The sequence below is a fragment of the Cephus cinctus genome, unplaced genomic scaffold (assembly GCF_000341935.2).
Source record: "Cephus cinctus unplaced genomic scaffold, Ccin1 Ccin1_scaffold0160, whole genome shotgun sequence".
In the NCBI taxonomy this organism is placed as follows: Eukaryota; Metazoa; Arthropoda; class Insecta; order Hymenoptera; family Cephidae; genus Cephus; species Cephus cinctus.
The window spans coordinates 2,153,765-2,181,058 of NW_014332886.1; the positions used below are offsets into that span (position 1 = coordinate 2,153,765).

Here is a 27,294-nt window from a genome sequence, read left to right on the forward strand (position 1 = left end):
ACGGTCTGGAATATCCGCGAATTAAAAATATTTCATTGGACCACAATTTGGAAAACAAACAGCTTCATCAAATAGTTTGTTTTTTTCCCGTATCCTTTCTGTTTTTTTTTTTTTTCGGTGTATCACACTATAATAGACAGATTCGTCTGAAAGGATCTGAGGTATTCCCATGTTGTTATTAGGGTATAGTTTGTGCCTTGGGATTCCACAGTTGACGTCATAAGACACTCAAGAAAAGAAGGGCCTAGAGAGTTTGCGAATACATTAATCTTCGTAATAAAATAATCGTTTTTTCTTCAAACTTTCTTCACCTCTCCAGCAACAGTGATTATCAATAGGTACTATTTGTTATAGCTTGAAAAATATGTCAAGGCTCATTTATGAAATTTAATTTTCTTCGTAAGTATCGAAGGTTAAAGCTAACTCAAATACGATACACGTGTGCATTAATATTTTTAACCATGCTGTTCCCATGAGCTATAGACATTCTAAGAAACACAGATTCTGTGTAATCTTAAATTTTTCTCTACGTGGACTATAACTAATCATTCATAATTGGAGAACCACTGCTGATCAAATTTATTACGTACTTCTTATTGTGATTCCCTGCCTTCTTTGCCTGTTTAACGTCAGTCTGCCCTTTTTTCTTTTACTTTATCCTATTATTACTTGTAGTCACTTCGTATTAAAGGAGCAAAACAAAATTCTCAATCGTTCAAGAAAACATGCAAATGCTGTCAGTGTCTAGTGACCTGTGTAATCCGTATAAGCTAGTCACGTATTTATGTATTCACTTATTGCGCTAAAAACGATAGGATCGTATCTTTTATTAAGAAAATAAGCGATAACTTGTCAAACCTCATTTCAAAATATTTTCCATTCCTCTATTCATTGATTGGCCGAGAAATTGCAAGTATGAATATTATATTGACAGCTAATAATTACAGCAAGCCGAACAAATGGCGAATAATTCAAAGTACTGAAAGCCATTTATACGTGAAGCTATATTATTGCCATCACAATAAATAATAAAATACTAATCCAGGATTCTCATTGATGGTTCCATTCGTATTCTCGAAAAATTTATCAATAGGGTGAATCTAAGCCATTTATGTTCAAATCTCGGTAAAAAAAATTACGCAAAATTAATTTGATTAAACTATGACAATTTAATTTTATGGTTAAGATCCTAAGACACATGAAAAATTTTTTATTAATCATAAAATGATGTAATATGCCATGGCTGTGAATGATCCATGTGTGGGACTACTTAGTGCCAAAAGTAGCGGTGAGGATTTTGGATTAAATAATCTAATACAATAACGTATTCCATAAAACATCTGATAGCTGTGTTTATATTTGTCATAAATACGTAAAAAGTCATTACGAACACCATAGAAAAATTAGTGAATTTAAATTGTCAAATTAGAGAAAAATTTTCATAAATGTTTACATTTTCTTTTCCATAGATCAGGTCTGCCATACATTAAGTTTTTAAATTAGGATAATCCACTATTCATATATTATTCGAAAAACCCGAAATGACGTCAATCTTAACCAAGTTTCTTGATTCGACTAACACGTGCTGGTTTCCCTCTATGAAATACTCGAACAGCGCATAAAGTATCAAATTTCATAAGCTCAAAGAAATAACGAAACGCCATTCGTCATCGACTAGAACCTAGACATTTGGTCCTGGAAAATTACTAAATTCAAATATACGAAATGCCCCTAGGCTGCTAGAGTCGCAGAAACAATTCCGTAACGACAACACGTTAGTAGTATAACTCGTGAATCATCTAGCTGAATTGTAGAAGGCGAACGAATCTTCGAGAATCTGTTTACAATCACGTGATCGATATGAATATGGCGTTTACGTCCTTGCTTCTGAGAACGAAGGTAGGAGAAAAGTGCCGTTCAATTAAAAAAAAAAAGTATGGTCGAACTTTCGAGATCGTGTCTCTCGAAGATATCCTCGAGATTTTTTTCAAACGAAGAAATTAAATCTTGTTCAAGTCGGTTGTGCCGGTATATGTGAATATATTAAACATATCGCGTGTACGTGTAGCGGAAACTGACCGAGTCAATAAGTGGCACGTTTATTCGTATTAACGTTTTCAAGTTCACATCTTTAAAGTACGGCAATTTTTTTGTCGTTGTAATTTAGCATTATTTGTACAATAGCAAAAAATTAAATAATTTATTTTACTCGTGTGTATGCCCCTTTATCGTAACATATTATATTACTTTTAAAACGCGTCGGAATAGGAACGTGAACTCCGCCAACTGATTTAAATTTAATGATGATGACAACCAATTTGGAATAAGAATCTAATTTTGATGATGTATTCTTTTTTATTTATTGTTTGCACAGTGGTCTGCCTTTAGTGAAAGCTGAATTGTAACTAAGTCTAGACCAATTTTTAGGTCCTCTGCATGCCATGCCTTGGATCCTTTCTTGGAACGAGGAAATGTGTTTGAATTTTCCCTAGACATAGGTCTTCGATTTTCTGTCCACGCAATACACGATGATAAGGGTGCTGATCTAGTCAGCGAGGACTTCGAGACTTTTCAGGTCTCATAAAATTGGTAGATGTGAAGTACCCCGCTCCCCTATAGACCCTTACGGATGAAAACCAAAGCCGCCTGTCCTCCAAGGCGCCATCAGGGCCGAATATCCGAGGATACTGCGTAATGTAAACGGATATACATTTATCTAGAGTTCAAGACTAAGCCTTGCATAATTGACACTGTGAGCTATTAGCATCCGTAATCTTGTTGCAATGTAAACAGCATCAGGCAATCGCTTTTATATATACATATATATAGGGTTATTCAGACAAAATGTAATATCAGTTAAGTCAGCTGTGACTGACTGTCATTTTTTTGGAGATGCCACACTACTGTGTCGGCTACTTGCGCCCAACTTCAGCTGGTGCGTTTGTACTGATTAAATCTGTATATTATAAGCCATATGTATGCACCAGGCTAATAAGAACACAGCACCTGAAATTGAGCAAGCTCATTTGATTTGTACGATTGTTGAAAAAACCGGAAATAATAATCAAAATGTTTATTGGATTCATCTCATAAATTATACGTGATTAAAAATTATGTACGTCATACGCATATTTGATGACTTCGCAAAATAATAGTAGATTCGATAAAAAATTTTATTCGACTAGCAAAACACGAGTCTATGCATATTCCTATGTTCGATTAACTTGGCACATTAACAATCGTTCTAGGATATTTGTAACTTTGACGATTCCTCGCTGCACGACCGTACAGGAAAATTTCCTTGATGCGTTAATGAATTTTATGAATTTTCATATATTCAATGAGTTATTTGAAGCATAAGGTAAAGCATTCTTTAAAGATTCATCTAAGATTGCATGTCAATTAAGTATTAAAAGAAATCCTGAATCATATTTAATAGCCCAAAAATTCATCGGTAAAAAAGCATTAAAATGAATAATTACTACACATATATGCGGTCGTAGATACTTAGCCCACTCTGAGTAATCTTTACAAATTAGCTTATATGCGATAATATCAGAGAACAATCGAGGAAAAAATTTCAGAAAATGAAAAGTCATAAATACTGCATGGATCACTTCAATATCATCATTGACTTTTATTTAAACGAATAAAACTTTTTTGACCTTCTTTAAATAGTTTATCATCCGTTCAACGAAGGCAATACACGCGTAACTCGAGCGTAAAAATCTATTGAATCCTTGAAAACGTTCAATTTCCAAAGATAGTACCATTTTTTTGTCTGATCAAATTTTTTATTCTATTATGCAACTTTATTGTGTAATTTCTATGTAACTCGACATTCGTCTGATCTTCTCATTTTGAACTTCGTCAAACTGCACGACGATCTTTAACCTTTCGCTATGAATAACATGATGTTGATTATAATTTTAATAATATTGGACGTTCAAGTACACTCTCGTATGAAAGATAACTCAAACTTTTGTATGCATATATATGGAATAAACTATATACAAATCGTGATATAAATATAAATAAAATGCACCATAATCATATAAAATTACAAGAGTCAGTTAATACGACGTCCTTTTCACTTTTATCTTTTTATTCAGCAATTAAACTTTGTGCATTTTACATATTATTTCAGTCAGATAAAGTACCTACTCTTGGCATTGTCGATTAAATATTAAATATCAGATATTAAAAAAATTTTCCATATTCACGATATATACAGGCAATTTGTTCGAAACTAATGCGCGTCAGTTGTCAATAATCTTGAGGAACGTCATCATTACAGAATATACGTGGTTTATTTTATTACTTGGAAACAATAAATTATCTTTTCCGCGTAACAACGTGATGCGGAATAAATAATTATATAGGATTGTGCAATTTTATTAATTTCACATATTTCTCCGTTGGTAATTGCTGCGATAGTTTTTTTGCTCTTGTATTCATATCTTGTATCTTATTTCTTAGAAATCCTTGTTTCACGATAAGTTAAACATTTAGCACTGGCTTTATGAACTATTTCAAGTTCAGGATTCTCACTTAATTCTTCGTATCAATACGTAAGAGGACAGTGTGCAATGGTATGTCAGTAATTATCACGGCTACAGAGATTAACCTGTCCAACTTCAATGACCACTAACTTCCCGAAGGTTATACCACTGCTGCAGAAACGTCAATTACAACATTCGGAATTCTGTTCTGCATTTTATCCACCCCTTCATTTGTTTACTTTGTAGATTTGTATTCCGTCTCTTTCACAGCAAGAAGATAATCCAGTGAATTAAAACTTATAATTACATCAAACGTCATATTTCATTTACTTTTTTTATCTATTTATAAAGTTCGTAGCACGTATTGACGCAGAATACATATTAAACATTGATTAATACTCACTCTTTTGGTATTATCATTAAAAATGCATTAAGTGGCATTGAAAGATCAAAATAAATTTAAAATAAATAATGTGCATACTACTTTCCAACTAATCTTATATATACTTTTATCATTAGCATGACTTGACAATTTTTAATAAAATTAATAAAGTCTGTATATATTGTCCCATAGAATTTCTCATTATATCTCCATTAAAGAATCCTGGGAATGTTTATATTACTTTTTTCTTAAATTCCCTTTGTTATAAACATCGATACTCTACCTTGCAGTAAATTCATCTCACAGTTTATATTTTACACAAACCTTGCTCTCCTTGCTAGTTGGAAACTGGTCTTAAGGAGATATTTCCCCCTTACTGATACAAGTGTAGGTCACCATCGTGCATCAATGATTTATCCATTCTGTCTCGGATCGATTATTAAGCAAATTTTACTCGATCCTCGATGTTAAACAAAGTTCGTAATTAAAAACTAATTAGATATAAATATCATTTATTTTCTAAATATAACAGTAGATATACAGTACTCGATTAAAGAGAGCATCCTTATTATACATAAATAGTCATGAAATATGTGTTTTTAAAAGGTATTTATTAAACCTACGATTAAATAAAAGCATATCGTATATATCATAGAGAATGTGCATACATCACTCCCAAAATATTCGAAGGTATTAATAATGGATCGTGACGTCTAATTATACGTTTGATAAAATTTATTAAATAATAATGCCACTCTTGCGAAACCATAGTCAGATGCATATGGAGGACTAAGTGAAAAAAAAAAAACAATTTTATGCCAATAAGAGATCGTATCTGATTATGCTAAGTAAAAAATGTCTATTCGAAATTATTTGGAGAATTTTTAAGATTAATGTCTTTTATGGGGATATCCAGAAGGGGATTTATCTACGACGAGAAACAGTAAAATGTCATGACAGTTTTGCTAACGCACGTTCATTTTATAAAAAGCGAAACGAATAGGTTAATCGACATCCTGTTTTCAATTCTCTTCAATATAAATAACACGGCATCCAGTACGTAAGTACGGGTCTCTATTAGGAAGGATTTGAATTTAATAAAAATGAATGTCTAAAAAAATCAATGTATAAAATTATACGTGCTGTAAAAGATGAAGGTACATGGGTAATCTTGATATACGAAAGATATATTATCAGGGAAGTCTGGTGCCGTGATCTTCGAAAATGAAAAAAGGTCTCAAGCCATTTCTTCAAGCGTTTCAAAACAATCGGTGCCTCAGTCAATTAATGACTCAGCTGAATAACCCGTGGAAACTATATGGACGTAGGTATAGCAAATTGAGAAACCAGTCCAAGGCTAGAGGGGTTTTGTATCGTTTTTCCCAATGCATATTTAATTTGTAATAGGCTTCATTAGATGAGAACGAGTCACTTTCTGAGTAAGGTTGAACAAATCATTTTAAATCTGCAAATTCGCATGTAAGAAAAAAAACCCTTAATGCACTTCCGTATGCCATGTTTCAGGTATTTACGGATTTCTCGACCTTCGATTGTCAATCTGTGTTAGATACGCTATCCTTGATACAAAACTGGTTTATCGATTTTTACGACGACCGATGCATCGCACAATCCGTTCTATAAAGAAAAGAAAAAGATGTACTAAAAGTATTTAATATCACTAAGCATTAAGAGAAAAATAGGAATTGAAAAAAATTCTGAACATTTTTTTTTATTATCACTGCACTGCTATGGCACTTATTAGTAATGATCTTCAGTATTAGGCATCGTGGAAACGAAAAAGGAGAAAACATATTTGAATAGAACCTGGGACAATAAATCGTAAAGGATGTCTTCCTTTTTTGCAATCCAAAGCGCGTAAGCACGATATGCCATACTGAGAAGTAATCGTGCAAAAACTGGCAATTCACACAGTACATCAGGAGACTATTGACGTTACAAAGTCAACCGCGTGGAAAGAAATCAACAGGAGTAGTATAAAAATTATTGCGACGCAGAATACACCCTTCGTAAAGGATACTGCGATGTCCATTGAACGTACGTGTACAGTCGAATGTGTTTACAATGTCATTCTAAAGATCAAACGTAACTCCTTATGATATAAAGCTTTATGGGAATAGTGTTAAAGTGGCATTGTACAAGAATCATTGTAAATTGTAATATAATTATTGTTCACAAATGTTACACAATATAGCATTAATAATTTATACATGCATAGAAACGCATTTAACAGTGAGAAATATACAAATGTGTATTTGAGTCTGTCGATTCAGTCACGTGCCAAAATAATCGTTAACCTTAAGATAATTGCGCGGCACTACAATTGTTTGTCCATCCATGATATTTAGGTATCGGTAAGCCAGTCATTTAAACGAAGACAAATAAGCGGCTAGATAATTATATTAGTTTCATATTCGGAAAGTTTATATACGTCGAAAACAAATCCAAATCACATGGACTTGTTTTCAAATTTGGACCTTATATCGCGTCTCAGAAATAGAAATAACGTTGGCTTCGTAGAAGATACTTTGTTGAAAGTGTCTATCAACTTGACGGGAATGTCACTTTCGTACGTCAGTCTAGGATCGCAAGGAAGAACAGTAGTGGCGAACGCTCGCAGACTTGGTGGGACAACGGTCAGTCTTTACCATTGGCTGGTGATCCACGTGCAACAACCACTTCCACTTTGAACAGACATCGACAAGGTGGGGTTGGTACATCTGATATTTTTCGAAGTCGGCCAATCATTTACATCACTTATTCACGGTATCGCATAGAGTTTGCATCGAGTCGTACACTCGAATCAGTGGAGATTTTAGTAAGTACGTTCGATTCTCCGTTACGACGAAATATTGTCTGGTAAATTTTAAACGAGTTACGTACCGACCTGTCAGTCATCGGTCAGTCCTCTATTGAGTAATTTTATTGGGTCTTTGAATGAGTGTCTTTAAATTTTATAAAAGACTTATGAAATACCTAAATCGTGAATCCTGCACACGTGCATAATATTTTTCAGTCGCGGTATCGTTGATAAATGGGTGTCGTAAAGATACGGAATAGTTAAAAAGTCATTTTCGTTGAAATTTCTGAAAGCGTACCCCTCGTGGTTCTTGGGTGAAAATCGTTTTGTGAAACTGGAGTGAACTGTTGTTTTTCTGTCAGTGGTTCAATCGCTGCTTGAACGTGCGCGACTTAGAAAGACATCTTACGATCTTATTTACTTCAGGACTACCGTGTTTATCATTTCTGTAGTCAAGGTAAAAGTGCAGTGCAATCATGAAGGACATTGTGTCGATTTGGGATCGTTTAGCTGGCAGAAGGTATTCCAACGTGAATACTGATCCAAATATTGATCCAATACCTAATGAGCAGCTGGATGAAATTTCACTACCGAACAATCCGAAGAGTTTAAGAAGAAAGTCTTCCGTTGTTATGAATCAATTTTTTAATGCTGCATTGCCATTGCATTCGGACGGCAGACCAAGATGGTCCAGGAGTAAGTGAATATTTATTTGCATTCAAATTAATTGAACGTTAGTAAATATAAAAGATTTCATTGCTAAGCTAATTGATTAACAAGACTTTGAGATATCGGCTTTGAATATTTTTTTTATTTCTGTAACTGTACGATATTACTTATCATAGTAATTATTGCTGGTATTTAATCGACTGTTTGTATGCGAGGTGTGAGTTACTTATTACTACTGCTACTGGATAGTTTAACGTAATGGAACATATTATATGCGCAGATGCCTTAGCACGTCTGCTGCACTATACGAGAGACTTTATGGTTTCGCATTGAAATAATTGCGAAAATAAAAAGTCTTAATGTATTGAAGATGAATTATAATAAGGAATTCAATTATACGATTAAATGATAATCCATTAATGCAAATATTTTCCAGAGTAGATACTATTAGAGAAATATAAACGTTGACACACTTATTCATTTATACATAGATGTAATAAATAATCTTAACTCATTGTCATATATACATTTTCGATTCGTGGATACATACCGTGTAATTAATTGAGAATTAGACATACCATACCTATTACTTGAAAAAGTATGATACTTATATAGTCAATGATACTGCTATAGATAAACTTGAGAAAAAAAATCACTGTAAAAGTTAAAATTGCTTTCTGAATATTGGATATTAAAATTCTATGATCAGACGGGTCTTAAGATAATATAGATATACAAAGCTAAGAAATAGGTGAATCAGTCAATTATTTTTCTTTAAACTTTGGGACTTACCGGATGACATCGTGCATTCTAGTAATTTTTAATGAACGCAAATGGGACGTTATTTTTTTCATACTTTCTAAATTCCAAATGACTTGGAACAAAAACAATTACTTGCCTTGAAAACATTTCCGTAATTCCAAGACAGCTCAATATAATCCCAACTGATAACGTTAGAAGTGTCGAAGGAATTTGATATTTTATCTAACAAACGGAAAGTACAAAGTTGAAAAATTTCGAAAAATCTCAAGTTTTTTTATTTAACCAATATCCTTAGTTTTCATTGGGCAATAAAAAAAATATTGAAAAAAACATTTGTGATAAATTTGTTAATTTATCATCTAATCAATAATCATTGGTACTCAAATTCACTTTAGGTACGATAAAAGGCGCATGGTAGATATCGGTGTGAGATATGAAAATAATTTCAGCACACGTGCGAAGTTGTCAACGTCTTTCAATGCTAAATAATGTTTAAAATTAGTAGCACCATAACTGTTAACGAACCAAATTCTTTCGCGGATACCAAACCTAGTATTTTGATTAACAAAATATTGATATGCATATTGATGAACATAATATTTATTGATATTTCATATTATTTTCCACACAGTAAAGAAATCAAAATTTAGAGTCAGTAAACAGTTGCATAAAAAAAAATCAAAATACTACCAATTACTCGTCCGTCTAGCATTCCACAACGGCTCAGTGTTAGGAAAAATAATCCTTGACTCTCCACCCATAAACTATACTCGTTGCAAAACATGATGACGTTGGTAATTGAAATTCGATGATTATAATAATAGAAGACAATAACTTCACACCGTGTCATTTCATCGTGAAAAATATAAAGAAGGCCGCGAATCAATTTCGCTTTAAACTTTAAAACGGCGATAATACACAAAAATAAGGTGCTCGGTGTTCGAATTAAATGCAGCGTGAGATAATTTATCACGACCAATTTTGGCGCATGTAAATATCTAACTACCTAAGAAAAATATGGATCTCGTTCAATAAGTTCAATTACGCGGCTCGAAGCAAGGAGTTAACATATTGCTAAAAGATACCATTTAATCAAACTTTATCCGACTCTGCACTTTTGTAATTATGTAAGTAATGAAATCATTAACAAGCGCAGCACGCACTTTATGCTTAGAATTATTATATTTCCGGTGCACCGTCAAGAACTCCAGACTCCCCATCAACAATTCTATTCCTCTTCCACACATTGTCCACTGAAGGTTTTAATAGAAACATCCTGTTTCATTTACAGTGATATATGGTATGTCAGCAACACACATATAGCAGTGTGAAGATATACGAAAATTTATGCTAACGATAGGTATTTGAATATTCACTGTTAATTCCGAGTACATAATTTTGTTTTCGATTAATTATGTACATCTGAGACAAAACAACATTCAGACAATGATAAACAACACTATATGTCATATCGACCTAATTAAGAAAATATTTCAACGACGTAGTAATTATAAGCATCAATAAACATCATTAATGTTATTTCCTAAAATATAACGTTTGATTGATTGATTACATGAATATTGTATGTTTAGAACCAATATTCAAGTTCAACTTGAATATGATGATTTTCACTGTCAATGACTTAGCTCCACCTGGGCTGACAAATATGTCTCGCGATTGTTCATGCTATCCTTGTATAATAACAGACCGATGAGTACTCAGCTTGAAAAACAGGACCACATACGCACTGTTCGATCTCTATGGCAGATAAGTATGTATAAGATAGACAGACAGACAGACCAGTGAGAGTTATGCTTCGAATTAGAATTTCTACGCACGAATCTTTTCCCGATATATTTAGCACATCTTCATTCGCAATTCAATTGACATCATATTGGCATAACGGGTGATTGACCATCATTATTTTAATACCCGGATAGAATGAGTAATCAAAAAAATATTTTCCTCAAATAGACGCCAAGGATTATTTAAATAGTCGATGTGAGAATCTTCTAAAAATCTTACCATGCACTCCGCCTCTTGTATCTCCCACAAGGATCCTCCTATGAGTAAGAATAATATTGATAAGATGCATGAATGCAGAACTGCACATACTTGCTAATATTTCTTGCAACGTTACGCAATAACGTTACGTTACGAAATAAGCAGTGATTTCGCTGATTCTTGATATTAAATATTTTTATCGATGATCGTTATAGCAAAAAGTCTTAATGTGATCTGTGAATTTGATAATTGCCAATTCATGTCGATAAAGTCAGTTCCGATGCTAATAAAACTTTGCAAAATTAATCATTCGCGATTGTCGTTGCTGCTGACATTTACTTACATCGCCATCTCCTTGATCTGCTACATTATGAATCAAGCCCGTTCCCTAACCTTCCTATGGAACTATTAGTATTGCATATCCTTGGTAAATTAAAATGTAATCTGATTTACCTTAACGATTCCGCGCAGCCTCACTCCCACGACAGTATCATCTCGACGTATTAAATTCAGAGAAAACACGTGTGGTTGAAATGCTTTGTAAAAAATTTGTAAAATAATTGATGATACCATTGACCTATTGGAAAAATCGAAAACAATTCATTTTGCTTACATCTTGTTTTATTACAAGACTAGCTGCAAACTGATAATTTGGCACGCAAAGATTTGCAAAAACTAACTAGAAGAAATGAGCTCGAACCGTAAGCTACTTGACGTCTCATATATGGTAAGAAATGCTAGGAAATGATAGTTTTAACTTCCCATCGAACCATACTGAAGTGATGTTACGAAGCACGTGTATCTTTATGTCATTGTATGTAACTAGTAATAAATACAAATGATAAATTGGCCATAACGACTGAACGAACATTCGATGAGCATATGCGATTGTCTTATTATGTCGATAATTGCCAATTCGTATATAATTAACAATCATTACAACATGATCAATGGAGAATGATACTACGATATGTGAAATATTCTTTAAATAAATAACCGAATGTAAGCCACGTTCAAGTACATATGTTCCTCGAGGCGCTATATCAGCCATATGAATATACGTCAATTGATAAATTACTCAATGCCAATTCCCACACATGAAACGTGTTTAAACGTATGATTTATAAATAAGGCGTGAACTTAATTTTTTGAGAACTGATTGATCCATTAACACCGCGGAATTTTAATACGACAGGGGTCAGTACAACCTTGGCCCAAAAATCTAGTGACGGGTCATCAGAATCTAAAAGTCAATCTTATAGAAGAAAAAGGTTACAGTTTTATGGTATTCATAAAAATTTATGATTTACAAAATAGTTGATCGATAATAGTAAAACTTATAATTGCAGCAGGTAATCTTACTCGTATTGTAGTCGTATGCTTTGTGCACTTCCCTTAATCTTTTTATCTTAAGTGCGTAAGGCACGGATTATACGCATCTGATAGTGCGTAATAAATAATAGCGATTCTTATATTATTACCGTAATACTAAAGTTGTAATGAATTATTAGTTAACGTGCTATGCTAATGATAGATTCCTCAGTGTGAATGATTAAATTCAAAATTGCACAAGAAATAAGAATCCACAATCAAGGAAATGATATTGGAATTTTTTAGAATAATTCTGGTCTCATTTGCAGACTCGTTTTTATGTCAAATGATAAACGGCTTTTAGATGTAAAGTAATATTGTAACACAGCGTGCATTTCGTATTGAAATTACGAAATTTGTGGACACAAAAAATATGTAAAATTTTCCCAAGCAACGAAGACTATTTCATATTTAAAAACTTGGGTACATTTTTTCAGCGCTACTTAATTTCATCGATAGCATAGTAGTGTTCCCATTTAAGCTCTAACACTGCTTCAGTACTTTACTATCGGCTGTTCCTTGAATATCTGGCAATGTATTCGTTACCTCTCGGATTCTTGAAAATACTTTCTCAGTGCCCCTGGCATTTGGACATGGCAGCGAGAACACGTGACTCACGACTCGCTCTTATTTACAAAGTATACGCGCGAAGATAAAGAAAGATCGTGAAACCATAAAAAAGAAAAGATACGTGACCGAAATCATGTGACTTTCGAACCATATCGTTTGAAATGTTAATAGCTGTTTAATCCAATTTAGGATCGACTAAACGGAACTGCGTCTCAGTGCCAAACTTTGATTGCCATCCAATATAACGTGTCACCAGGATATTTAATTATTATTATATTGTTTCATGACGTACGCACAAGCGTCATATACATATACATATAATAATAATTAGCCACTAGTATTGCCGTCACGCTGAAGAAAAAATCGTTAGTTATCCGAAAAACGAGACCAAATTCGTAAAGCTTACTGATAGCCTTATGAGGTCATTGAAATATTTCAAAAATAAACGTATGTTAATGTCTCGACATTTGTTTTTGAAAAAAAATGTACATTAATGCATTTATAATTGTACGTCCGTGAAATTCATTAAAATACATCGTAATGCGATAATTATCATGCTGCAGTCACCTTGAAGTACGCATCGTATAACAATAGAGCTTTCACGCTCTTTGTGTGCATTCCGTTACAATCATTCTGCCCTCGTGGGACAACGAACTTTATCCGCATACATTATTACACTTATTTACAAGTTATGAGTAATCACGTTCACTACCGGTCGATAACTGACTGCTTCTCCCAGTACATACATTTTATTTCCGATTGTGATTAAGTAAAATTGCTTAAAAAGCTTGATCTTCGTTTCTTATTCATATTTTAGTAACTGGAAATAAATATCGTTAGAAAAAAATTCAAAATCGTCTATACGAATGAGTCCTAGTAGATGATGATAAAGTGTGTATAATTTAATTAATAGATAAGTTTTAAAAAAATTCGCAATCCACACACGTACCTGTGACAACATTTAACTGAAATTTCCATAATTTTTTTTTTGTTACTATGTATATTTATACAATGCATTTGTAGTCACTGGGAATCAGGAAGAATGATACCCAAAGGCTATCGCGGTAGTTCACCTTTCATGCGTATGCATTGTTAGTACTGCAAAGAAACAGCTTTAATCATACAATTTCTAAAGTGCCTACAAGGCAAAGGAAACCGAGTCGCTGTACTTTGACGTCATTGGACACATTTTGAATTCCACATAAAAAAATTGACATTCATCCCTAGTCTACTCGTTCATCCCTAGGCACGAATTCACATTTGAATATCGTAACGATTTATGTACATGCGTCAGACACCATATAGATACAATTATTGGCGTATAATATGAATATCACGTACGATCATTTTTCAAACAACAAGATAGGTATAGGTAGCACAGAAACTGACAACTATCACAGGCAGTTCTTTGAGTTCGTTATTGACATCCATCTTCTGTAAGAGTAGCTTAACACTATAGTATACCTGTACAAGAAACGTCGCTTGTGCGGAAAAGTTTAGCTACTACAACGATGCTATAGGTGCTTCCGCAATCCATTCGTATTCCATTGGGATTCGTGGAAGATTACTCAAGGCTCTTCAATGCAATCGGTTACGTTTCGTTATCGAAAGCCAAGATGGCGGCTTCCAATGAGTTTTGTCCTGTATTATATATTGCTATATATAACCTGAATCCAGCTCTACGCATATACCTAACGTATGCACGGCACACGGTTCGTGTAACTGGAGGGAACTTCAACGAGACTCGCGTATATTTTTCTTGGGCCACGAGGTCAGCGGCTCTTTTGCCGACGCTGAGTCTGAAGAAGTTTTCTTTGTCCGGGTAAACCGGCTCCCGAGACTTGCCTTGATTATTACGAATTATAACATCGTTAAATAGGTTTCTTAGAAGGAAAGAAATGGGCAATTTGGTAACTATAAAAACTTAACGATATACCGTTTGCGCGTCACTCAATTTTGTTTTCTATTCAGACAACACGGGCTGCATTATTTCTATATAGTCTTTTGTATCTTGGATGAAGATCGCAGACGTCATAAATCGTCCGATCAAGGTCCCCGAGTCTTTGATCATTCACAATGCTTTAAGGATCGCGTATGTAGGCGCAGGACCCCATGGCTGAGTCAGTCCGTGTTTGCAAAAAAAATCGAATCTCCGCGCTGTTGTTTCCGAGGAACGACCGTGGAGCCAGCAAGTTGCCTTTCTCGATTCGCTGAATTAATTCATCAGGATCTGCTGGCGAGTTCTGCTTCACTTTGTTGTGTCACGATGGCGATCTAGTAGAATCGCCACGACGATAATATTTCACAAGGATAGACATACGTGATGTCCCTCCAAATGGTCTAATTAAATGGCACTTTATATGCGAGTTAGGTATACCAACCACCGTACCCCACGAATAGTTCGTCTATTGAAACCGGTACATGGAAGCTGGAATTTTATTAATTTATTTACGATTTTCGATATAAACCATTACGAAAAAAATATTTCCCAGTTGCTTTATTCACAGTCTACATACAGTGCTTTATGAACATTATATGTAAATTTCACATCATTCTTATCTACAATCGGACTTTCGATGGCCCTATAAGATCATCATTACGTAAAGTGTCATAGGGCCATCAAAATAGGTAACAAATATCACTGTAAATACTATCATCGTCTCTTCTATCAGAAGTCACTGTGGAATGACCTCTATCGTAGCATTAGATAAATTATAGCAAAGTCTTTGGGTTATCAAGAATTCTTCGTCTTGGAGTTAACTGCATGCATGGTAATGTGTACGAATATGCATCAATGATAATGAAAAACAAATAAATAGAAGAATGGGTCAACAGTCGTATTTTTACAAACTGATTCATATTAAGACTGAGACTCGATCACCGAAAGATCAACCCAACAGTCTGGTGTTTAATATTAATGACGTATCGAATAACAACAATGAGGTATTATCTTATGAAAGTTCCTTCGCTCCGCGATACGGGGTATAACGATATTACAGTATGACAGTCTTTATGAGCGACAGTGATTTCTATTATCACAGACCTCAGACTAATGCTGAATAGGAATTACGTTGCGGCTAGTATAACGAATTAATTGATCGTTAAGAATCGTTGTAATTCGCGATCCGTCCTGTGCGTGGCTTAGGAGTTATAAGGGTCAGTGCTTATTTTCTTGTGACGTATTTTTACAGGCATCTTCATACTAATGACCTTGGGTCTTCTGGGCCTTGCATCCGGCGGCTTCATCATGGTGTTCCAGCCTTACGACCTTCTTTTCAAGCTGAAAGTCGTTTTCAGCGAAGGAGGCGAAATCTTTGAACTTTGGCGATCGCCCCCGGTCGAACTTTACTTGAAGGTTTATCTCTTCAATGTTACAAACAGCGAAGAGTTTATGTTGGGCAAAGAGGAGAAGCTGAAATTTCAGGAGGTCGGACCATATGTTTACAGGTGAGTCAATTCATTATGAAAAACATCAATATTTTTGAAATTGTTAATATTGATTTTCAAAATTTTTAAAATGACAAGTAACTACATTTTCAAAACAGCATACGTGCGTTATCGTAGGTCTTGTATTTAAAATTACTTATTAAAGTTATTTTATTTCAGAGAACTCATGGAACACGGAAACGTGACGTTTAATGACAACGGCACAGTCACGGCTGTTCCACTTCATCCGTTGACGTACATTCCCGAAATGAGTACGGGTACTGAAAGCGATATGATCATAGTCCCCAACATCGCACTACTAGTAAGTGGAGCAAACTATGTATATTTTTTTATATCATTAAAAATGATTTCAAATTCCATAACAGAAACAAGGAAAAAAATTAAATCCACTTTCAAGAATAATACTCAGGAGAAGTCCCCGCGATTAAAATTCTCCTCAGCTCTTCCTTCGTCATGTTCATTAATATAAATTAGCTATTAGAAACGATTAATTTATCCGCATTGATGACGAACATTCGTAATCACTAATCAGTAACACGTTCAAAATGGTACCAACGCATTGCGTCCTCTATACGAACGTTTTATTGCCGTGACGTTTGTAGGTCGATTCAAACGTGATTAGTCAGTCTAGTACTTTTACATAAATATGCTGTAAAAGCATTAAACACGTCTGTCATAGGAAGCAAAAAATGAATATTCTTGAATTTCTAGTTACCGTCGTTCAAAACTATTTTATTCATGAAAAAGGAGTGCATAATACGTTCAAATTTTAGGTTACTCAATTCTCTTCCGCTTCGGAGCAAATAATTCTTCTCAAAATATCTTGTATAATAACAACGAGAACGTGCGTGAGCATTTAAAAAATTTACTCGAAGTACTAGACGTAGTGGCATTGGTGAAGGTCAGGATCAAAGTGAATGGACTGTTAATGGACGCAGAATCATCTCAATAGAAAGGAAAATTTGGACTCCGTTTGAGTTCAGCGGTTTATACTCAAAAGCTTCATTGTCATTCTCTGTATAAACATTTTTTTACCATTAAATGTTGAATAATCTGGAGGTCGTCGAAAAGGCTGATATCTTGATCCATTTCGGGAATTTAAAATATTCACAAAACAGACATCGATCAAGCCAACGCAGTTATGCAATGCGTATACGTAATCATGGCAAAATGAGACTTTTACGTATATTTATTCACGCAAATAGCTTTAAATCCTAGCTGACAGTCGTCATTGCTCAACATGTTTACCAGTAAGATTGTCGCCACTTGCAGTTTATAAACATTGGGAAAACTTTCGTAGGTGTCGCTGTAGAAACTCAAGAAAAAACGATAATTAAGACTATCATACTATATAAGACTGGTATATGTATAATTAACTGACGCTTAGGAAGTTTTTATAAATAATGCTGACAAATATCTAACCATTAGGACGATTTAACATTCGCGCAGTGAATACTTACGAATAAGCAGTTGATTACTACAAAATAAAAAATCGTATTGGTTCGCATAATCAAGTTACTTTCCAAAATATAACAGCATAGACATATAGTGTGGATTACCTAGAATCATTGAAAAAAAAATAACAATGAAAATAAATATGCCATATGACTTTCACGTGGGCAGAAAATTCAGTATTATTTTACATAGCATTAACTCTATATTTAGGGAGTTAAGTAAACGGACGTAATAGTTCACAAACCACAGTGAGCCTTGGAGAGGCTTCATAAGCCGAAAAATTGAAATTGCATGTTACAAATGTAATTTGGAGCAATCATTATCAATTTACTCTTTGTTACCTATTTACCTGTCATTATTACTATAAGCGTAGTGATGACCGACTTTCACATGCTTGAATTCCAAATTGCGAGTAATTGCTCTTCCTATATGACAAACCGGCACCGGCTGATAGGAGGTTATCGTATCCAACTGATCTTCCGACGTTATAGTTTCTAGTGTTTTACTGGTTTCTAATGCTGGAAAAACGCCAAGTGTGTCGACCGACTCGTAATCTTTTTCTGAACAAGCATCCAGACAAGAACGTCGTTTTACGCTCACCGTAAAAGTCGTACATAATAGGCTGCAAGTCTCTGCAGGCGATTACGCAACTAATCATGAAACCCACCGCGAATATCAAAGCAATGCGCAACGTAAATGTAAAATCTTCAAGCATTGTGGGCTTGACCAATGAGAGTAAAAAAGCGTAAAGAAATTTATATAATTTTTATAATAAATATTCAATATTCCTGAAGAATGGTTTCTTACTTTTTTTGTTAGTCTTCCAGCGTTCCAAAATAGAATTCAGTATGGCCTTTCCATCCTTAACAGCCACTTAGCTCAGGGATTTAAATATGCTCTATCTCGTTATGATGGCCTTTTAAAATAACGTGATCATGTTATCAAATATTGGCGATTAGGAAATTTAAAAAATGTTGATCAAATTACCAAATTCGTATAATTTATCGTGTCAATCCTGTATGACAGTGCGGCTACTTGACGTTCTCGATGTTCGTATTGCGACGAATTAGAAATTTTCCAATCGTACAGCAGAGCAACAACATTTGCATTTAATGCGACTGCATTCTTTAAATTGCATGCTGTGGAACAATCTCCAGAAAATGATGATGGGGGTCGTGGTAAGGTTTCTCGATATAATGGACGGCAGGACGACTCTATAATTGGAAACACAAGAAAAATCACTGTCGTTAAGTTTATTGGATTCCAGTTGAAATAAAAAGTTGAAATACCCCAGGAAGGTGTCCACTATATACCGAAATGTGAGCCTCGTCGAACAAACGGAAACTTTTGTGACCAGTTTGACTGCGTTGTAAAATTCCTTAATTATAGGAACAAGTTTCTACGACGTGTCTTACCGGGCTGTCACCTGCTTTAAATATATGTAACAACCACTTCCCAACGGTTACTCATGTGCTATCAGTGCATTATGAATTAAGTATTCCCCTTATTTGAACTCCTTTGTTCTTCCGTTGACCAATTCCGTAAAATGTGGATTTGAGCGTCAGGATGCTGACCTGGTGACTCAGATATTTCTCAAAGCGCCTATAAGCTCTTAAATATCTATAGCTAGTCCCACTCTTACTCTACAACCGAAAACGCTACGTATCTACTTCGATTTCTATCGTAGAATTTTTTCAAAATATTGAAATACAAATATTAGTAAAGTTGCCATTTAAAGATATACATTTCTGCAGTTTCTGCTAGTATAGAAATATGTAGACACAACATGATGTATAGACACGTTGACGCCGGTGGCTCATAATTTGATAACTATTAATCGAGTCGCTAGATGGCGAGAAACACGAATTACAGCGCCGCCGTCAACGTATTAAATTTTGCTTTACGAAAAATTGTCACAATAATAGTATTGTCTTATTTTAAATTATTTAAAAGTAAAAACAATTGACTAATAGCTGCATATATTATAATATATAGATCTTATATGCGGGGTTATATACATTTTCATTCAACAAAATAAAGTGAAAGGAAGAAACTATGTATTAAGTCATTATTTCGATAACAGAGTTTCTTGTTGGAGATATAAGTCATTCAGCTAGGTACACTGACTTGTTACACGGCAAAACGGAAACACAAGTCATCTTGTGAGAAAGTTACCTTGATCTTGACACAGATACTCGTGGTGAACGCTCTGAAGTCATGAGCACCAATGATTGTCAAAATTCCTAACAAGGCTATAGCTAACCGGTAAATAAGTGAAATCAATTTACATGGTATATTTTATATGTATGCTGTATGTCAGATTGTTAAAACTTCATTAATTGGCGTTACGCAGTACTGAACGTACACGTATCTGCTATATAGTATTCAATAGTATCTGCTATATAGTATTCAATTATGCCAACCGAATAACAAATGTATAATAGATCCAGTAATCGATTTCATTACTAACTAAAAATGCAATTTCTGTAGGACATCGTGGAAATTAGTTCGCATCAAGTATATGAGAATAATAATTTCGAGTTTTTGCAAATTTATAAATTTTCGTAGGCCCGTAGTATATAGTTTTTTCTTTAACCTTGCAAATGCACTTATAGTCACTTATGGTTCCATTTAATGTGTCTATTTGCCAATGAATAAGTTGCAAAAGAAAAATTATTTCTTACATAGTTATCATCGAAGACATTAACGACGGTAGGTCATGGAAGTAAATGGCTATGGAAACGAAGCTAAAGTTGAACAAATCTTGCAAAGAATAATCTATTGCGTAAGTTAAACACTTATTGCATACACTATAAGGCCGATTACATCTAATTACTATGAATTTTGAAGTGACATATTTTGAAATGTCGAGTCGACCGGTACATATTTGTAAGTGACGAAACTTAGCCGAGCTGTTTAATCCATTCGGAACATTCTTGATAGGTAGGAAAACTACCTTACCAGCGTTTCAATTCTAAGTAAGTAAAAACAGAAAGGAATAGTATACAGTTATATCGTCTGTTGTCGTAAAAACCATAACAGATATTAGAAAGTTAATACCGGAGAATGGTATGTCATACTTCTTGCTTAAAAACCTCACATATTTTCTTGTACAATTTCACAAGACAAAATAGATCCAATTTCCATAACCTCCTTCCTTCTCGACACCTATTATTTCCATGATTATTTCATACCTTACCATCTGTATTGTCACAGCATTGCGATACAACACTTTTCTCTCGCTCTAAGTGACATTTGGCTTTTCATTTGTCACGTATCTTTTGCATAACGCAATCTCCGTATGTGTGTTTCTCGATAAAATCCATCTTAGACACGGGCGACTGACCGCTTTCTTGGATAATAGTGAATGCACCGTGGGTCATATTGCACATTGTAATACCGACAGACAGTCATGAAAGTAATGAAAAGATTGAAGGACTATTGGTAGAAAGCCATGCTGTGCCTAATTAGCATAATCATTTTGTATTTTTTACCTTTTCTTAGTCATTTCTTGAGTAATAATTGAATATGAGGACGCCTAATGCATGACGCTTTAGAAAATATACGTAAATAATTTTTTTCTATACATTACAGAGCATAGCAAACATCTGGAAGGATGCTGCCTTTTTGACAAGATTTCCCATAAAGGTTTTTATCGAGCAATCTGGTTATCCACCCCTTGTAAAAATGACTGCGCGGGAATTCATGTTTGAATACGAATCGCCTCTGGTTGCATTAGGAAATTACCTCGTGCCGTCCTGGATAAAATTTAAAAAGCTTGGACTGATCGACCGTGTATGTAATTGCTATGTCTGACTATGATTTTAAATGATCATTGTATGAATCACAATTTTTTAATTCTTATTAAATGTGACAGATGTACGACTTCGAGGGTGACTACGAAACAGTGTATACAGGTGAGAATGACGTTCGGCAAGCTGGCTTGATTGAGAAATACAATGGCGATGTAAACTTACCTCAGTGGGAAGGAAAATGTGCTAATGTGAAAGGTGCCAGTGATGGTACGAAATTTCCAAGTTACATCCAACCGAACGATACTTTATTATTCTTCCGAAAGAGTCTTTGCCGCAGCGCTCGTATGGTAAGTTAATAAGCAAATAAAAAATTGGATAATACTTATAATACTGCGTGTTTGTATAAATATTCTAAATTATTTACTCGTCTCTTTATATTTTACAGTACCAGACTGGAGAAAAGCAAGTTAAAGGTTTAAACACCTATAAATATAAATTCATTGAAAGTGAATTAGATAATGGTGCTAACAATACGGAAAACAAATGCTTTTGTCGCCATGGTCTATGCCAGAAACCAGGTCTTATAGATGTCACAGATTGTTATTACGGTAAGAGCAATCCTTCGTTGCATACGACATGACTTAACTTCTACATACAATATATTCCGCTGATTTACATGAAGAATCTCAATGCATCATCAAACCGTTTCTTACTGAAAAATAAAGATTACGTTTGCATATTGCTTACGTTATAATGTACGACTTTGAGTTTGATAAAAAAAAAAAAACTTAAGGTCGTCGAATTCTGTGAAATTGTTGTCGGGTGAGTCGAATACTGGATAGAATGCAGTAAGAATTCTTGAAAATTCGGTAAGTTGCCTGACCGCGGATCTTTCCAAAAATTGAATGATTGCATAATTATACACGCTAAACTAACACTGCTTATATAAAAACATAAAAACATGTGAATTATCAAATATCACTGAAAAGTTTCATAATTTCACGAATGAATCCTTATTTACAGGTTTTCCAATCGCACTTTCGTATCCGCATTTTTACAAATCAGATCCTTCACTTTTGGATGCTGTGGAGGGTCTAACTCCTCGCGCTGATGATCACGAATCATACTTCTTTATTCAACCAGAATCTGGTCTTCCAGTTGATCTTGCATTCCGTTTTCAAATCAATATAGCTCCACAGGATATCGGTTATATCAACGGACTGGAAAATTTTCAAAATACTGTACTTCCGTTGTTGTGGTTCGAAATTGTAAGTATAACTATTGTATTCAGTCAAAAAATATTATTTTTCGTTTAGGTTAATTATAAGTTAACTCGTAAAAAACATAAAGTAATGTATACTGGCATATACCTCACTTCGATATCTTGTTATTGTGTCTTTCATATCTGTAAAACTCGTGATTTTTAAAAAAATTTTCAAAAAAATAACAGTAGCAAATCCGCAAGTTAATGACTAGATTCCAGTAAATGTGCACGTTCACATAAATTATATCTATATACAAGTGATTTTAACACAGATGGTCACTCACTGAAGGCATTTCTTAAGGTGATCATTAACTGCTGTATTCACCCTACTCTCCCTTCAGCCAATAATAATCACCTGAGCACGTTAGGTGAAAAAAAAAAAATTTTTTGCAAAACCTATTTAAACGCACTACCAGTTCTACCAAGCGTGTACAGGCGAGAAGCAAACATATGCTGAGAATCTGTTGACAATATTACATAAGTGAAATAGACATGAACATATCATTGAGAAATATCAAGATACCATATACTTTCTTTACAGGGAATGTACGAGCTACCAGAAAATATGAATAACCGGTTCCTGTTATACCTAAACGTACTTCCGGTCGTACAGACTGTAGCAACTTATGCTCTTTTCCTATCCGGCGCCGTATTCTTAGTATGGAGTGTTATAAAGATCCTTCTTCATGAACCTAAGGGAGCAAAGGCACCAGCGCAATGGTTCGAAGCAGAAATGCAGAGGAAACGTCTAAGTTTCTTGAACGAAAGGCGAGCTTCTATTAAAACGAAAGAAATGGATACATACTTTAACTCTCTGCTGAATCCCAAGGAGGACAACTTAACTTCGGTAACGCTCGAAGACCTTCAGTGTCTCAAGAAGGAAATCGTTTAAATCTGCAAACGCCCACTCTCGCAAGATTAAAGGGGATCAACCAAAAAAAAAACGATAAGACTTGTTCAGGATCGTGCAGAAATAAGATTCACGATTCTTTCAAACAACGGAAAGCACAGTATCCTCCTCGGAAGATCCTGAAACAGCCTTGGAGGTAATTCTATAGGGATTCCGGGGATATAAGACATTAATATACATATGTCAGCTGCATTCCAAAGACATTTCGTGAGATAGAATGCTCAGTGCTCAGGCACAATAAAATGGATTTCACGTCGTTTATAATCAATTAAAGTGTCGGATCGTAGAAAGTCAATGGATGCAAAAACAACAGAGTCCAGTGAATAGGGTACCTGCAATTGGTAGTTTCTAAAGAAAACATGTAAATACCAATACGATAGAATCGATATTGATTCATCTATTAAAATGTATTTCAATTGAATTTTCTTTCGAAATGCAGGGACTCCGTTCATTCCATTTTAGATGAAAACAATGCAAATTCGTGTCGAAAGCTAATTTGTTACCTTTGTATCTCAATGTCACTTGTTAATGTAGCTATCTCAATCATCAAAACTCTAAAATCAATCTTGAATGTCTTGTATCTGGCACTAGTAATTGAAAAACTTTGCCTTTATCTATTTGTATATTAAAATATTGATTATTGCAAGCTTTTACCTTGTTCTCAGGATAAAGCAAATTATATACAAGTCAACACTCTTTTTAGCAATAATCTTCTAATCTATCATGATTTGAAGACTCAAAGATTCTAAACTGGTGTTAGCCTGCATATACTATTAATAAAAGAATAATGTACCTGTCAACGATACGAAATTGCATCTTCTAAATTATCAGTCATCATTGTAATTAACCTATTAAACATATACTTGTATCGTTTATAAAATATGTCGAATTCGTCCAACGAATTTAGAAAAATAATGTACAGAATATTTGATACAATATTAATCACATCGCGATTCATACAACCGGCACATTATTATCTAATATTCGACATACGACATCATAATTAAGTTTTGCAAAGTATTATACCACGCGTCTTTAATAATTAATCTAGAATAATACCGATAATCATCATTTTACAGATCCCATCATCATTTCTTTTTGTTTACATTATTCAATTTCATCACAACCTTCATGCTGCAGTTATTTTTGTATTGCTGCACTTACGTCAGAACACGGAAATACGTTACTTGCATATTACGACCAGTTCTATATTGCACCATAAGACAATGGAATTATGGTTCTACGTTGTACTTACAATGTGATACATTAATCTCCATATGCAGACAACAGGTTATTGTACTTTATGCGATCAGATATCGAAGTACATTCATTACGGGTAATATTTACAATAAAAATCATAGTTACTTGACTTTTACAAAAGTAAGCGCCACGGGATACGGCATTTATTATTTTAAAAAACGTAGGGTATAAAGGCGTATTAAAAATACATCATCGAAGGTATAGAGAGCAATTAAAGAAAATAAAACAGAAATCAAAAAAGATAGCCGAAATTTCTGCTCGGTATTGCTATTATAAAAAATAACCCAAGATTCACGCTAAAAAGAAATGGTATTTTTTACATGTTTCTTGGAAAATGAATTTATCTTACGCGTTAACAGTATTTGCTTAGATATGTCGTGAACGGGATCGTGAAGTCGCCACGTCTTCTATGGAAAGTTTTTAATAGACTATTATATTTCCATTGTGATAGGAACTGATAGATAATTCTATACGCGTTAACTCGGTATACGAAAGGATTCATTAGGCAAAGAGCTTTTTTGTTAAACTATATATATGTATATATATATAGTATATATATATATATTTCTGTTTTATATCGAATCCTTGGTACAAGGTGCACATTTTTTGCACTTTTTTTATATCGAATCCTTGGTAGAAGGTGCACATTTTTTGCAGATCCCTTTTTCACACAGTAATAGGATGTATATAATTTATATAATTTCGTTACTGGGATATGGTTAGATAATATATCGGTGATACTGACATTTATACGACATTCATATGTTTGCCCATTATTTTTAATCAGAATGTATAACAGTTTAAGTACTATATTTTAGACGGCAAAGGTTTGATTCTATGATTATAACATCCTAAGATCTTCCAAGTGATTCGATTGAATATATTGTACTTAAGCGGTTTCCTAAATATGACGTTATAAATCTGTTTAATTTTTTTATTTAATGAACTTCGATAGCATAAGCTACGCCTTTATATTACGGATAAGATACATATTCGAAATAAGACAATTTTCGCAATGCGTCGATTCATCCTTTCCTACATAATACACAATAGCTATAGATAACAATCTTGTAAATATGTAAATATAAATATAGCTAGCAAATACTAATTATTATAGTGTCTGACTCGTACGTTAATGAATTTAACTGAAAAACAAAAATGGAAATGTAAACAGATTTCGACGAATAATTCAACACGTTTGCTGAAACTGACACGTATACGGTTAATAACGTTAAAAATATTGTTATCCTTATCATAGGCACAGTAATAAGTGTAGAATTTATTAAGAGTATAGAGATTTCATATCAAAATTTATTGTGACGATAAACAGAATTATCGATCTTTCCAAGATTTTCATTAATTAAGAAAAGATTTTACGTTTTATATGAGAATCGTGAGGTAGATTTTACGAACGGATTTATACATTTCTATACTCGAATCGAAACGACATTGTCGAATCTGTTTTCAGCCGAAATACAATCTTGCCTTATTCATTGGCTATGTGCAAGATTCGCAGATCTAATATCTAAGCATGTGTTGATGTGTATATGAATTTTTATTTGCAGATACACCGAAATACATGCTTTGATACATGACCTATGCATACGCCCATAGCTATTAGTACAAGTGTCTTCGCGAAGGTAGCAACATTATTGTAATATAACAACGTACGTTTACGATGAACTACATTTAACAGGCGCCGTTGATTTTGTCTGATTTTATACTATTATTATAATAACAAGGAGTGGTTTAGCGTAACTTTGTGATCTTTAACGAATTACACGTCCCGCAATTCGTAAAGGACCAATATCTCTGTCTTCCTAAGGCCATGCTATGTTATCAAATTACATTCACTCTGCCTGAATTGAAGCCTTACATAAAGTTGACAATTAAGGTTTCCACATTTATTATTTAACACAGTAGTGTGAATCTTGCCAGTAAGGTATCCTCCACATTGCGTGTACACATCAATATTGCTCAATAAAGGATTTTTATAATGAAGCTCAAATAATTGCCACTTTCTCCCAACAACATAAATGCCAGTAGATCCAGCAACTTGGGTTTTAATCAAAAGACAAGATAAGGTAAATACTTGAACATGATAGAAGGAACTGAAGGAAATAAA

At 34.1% G+C, this 27,294-nt stretch overlaps 1 protein-coding gene and 1 long non-coding RNA gene across 3 annotated transcripts; one reads left to right on the top strand and one right to left on the bottom strand.

The window, feature by feature from the left end:
* Positions 1 to 63: 63 nt before the first annotated feature.
* On the bottom strand, positions 64 to 16,262 carry LOC112493784. Its single transcript, XR_003058511.1, has 2 exons — positions 11,159 to 16,262; positions 64 to 2,687 (listed from the first exon to the last, which is right to left on the bottom strand). It is a non-coding gene; the product is annotated as an uncharacterized LOC112493784 (long non-coding RNA).
* On the top strand, positions 7,519 to 27,170 carry LOC107263602 (scavenger receptor class B member 1). Of its 2 annotated transcripts, none has more exons than XM_015730966.2 (8): positions 7,519 to 8,398; positions 16,270 to 16,525; positions 16,685 to 16,826; positions 21,575 to 21,775; positions 21,858 to 22,082; positions 22,181 to 22,343; positions 22,759 to 23,003; positions 23,541 to 27,170. In XM_015730966.2, exons 1-8 carry the CDS (start codon positions 8,179 to 8,181, stop codon positions 23,889 to 23,891), a joined length of 1,803 nt encoding a protein of 600 aa, XP_015586452.1. In that variant the 5' UTR covers positions 7,519 to 8,178; the 3' UTR covers positions 23,892 to 27,170. The 2 variants fall into 2 exon arrangements, with proteins under 2 accessions (XP_015586452.1, XP_024936691.1); XM_025080923.1 differs by having other exon boundaries at positions 7,633 to 7,720.
* Positions 27,171 to 27,294: the final 124 nt, after the last annotated feature.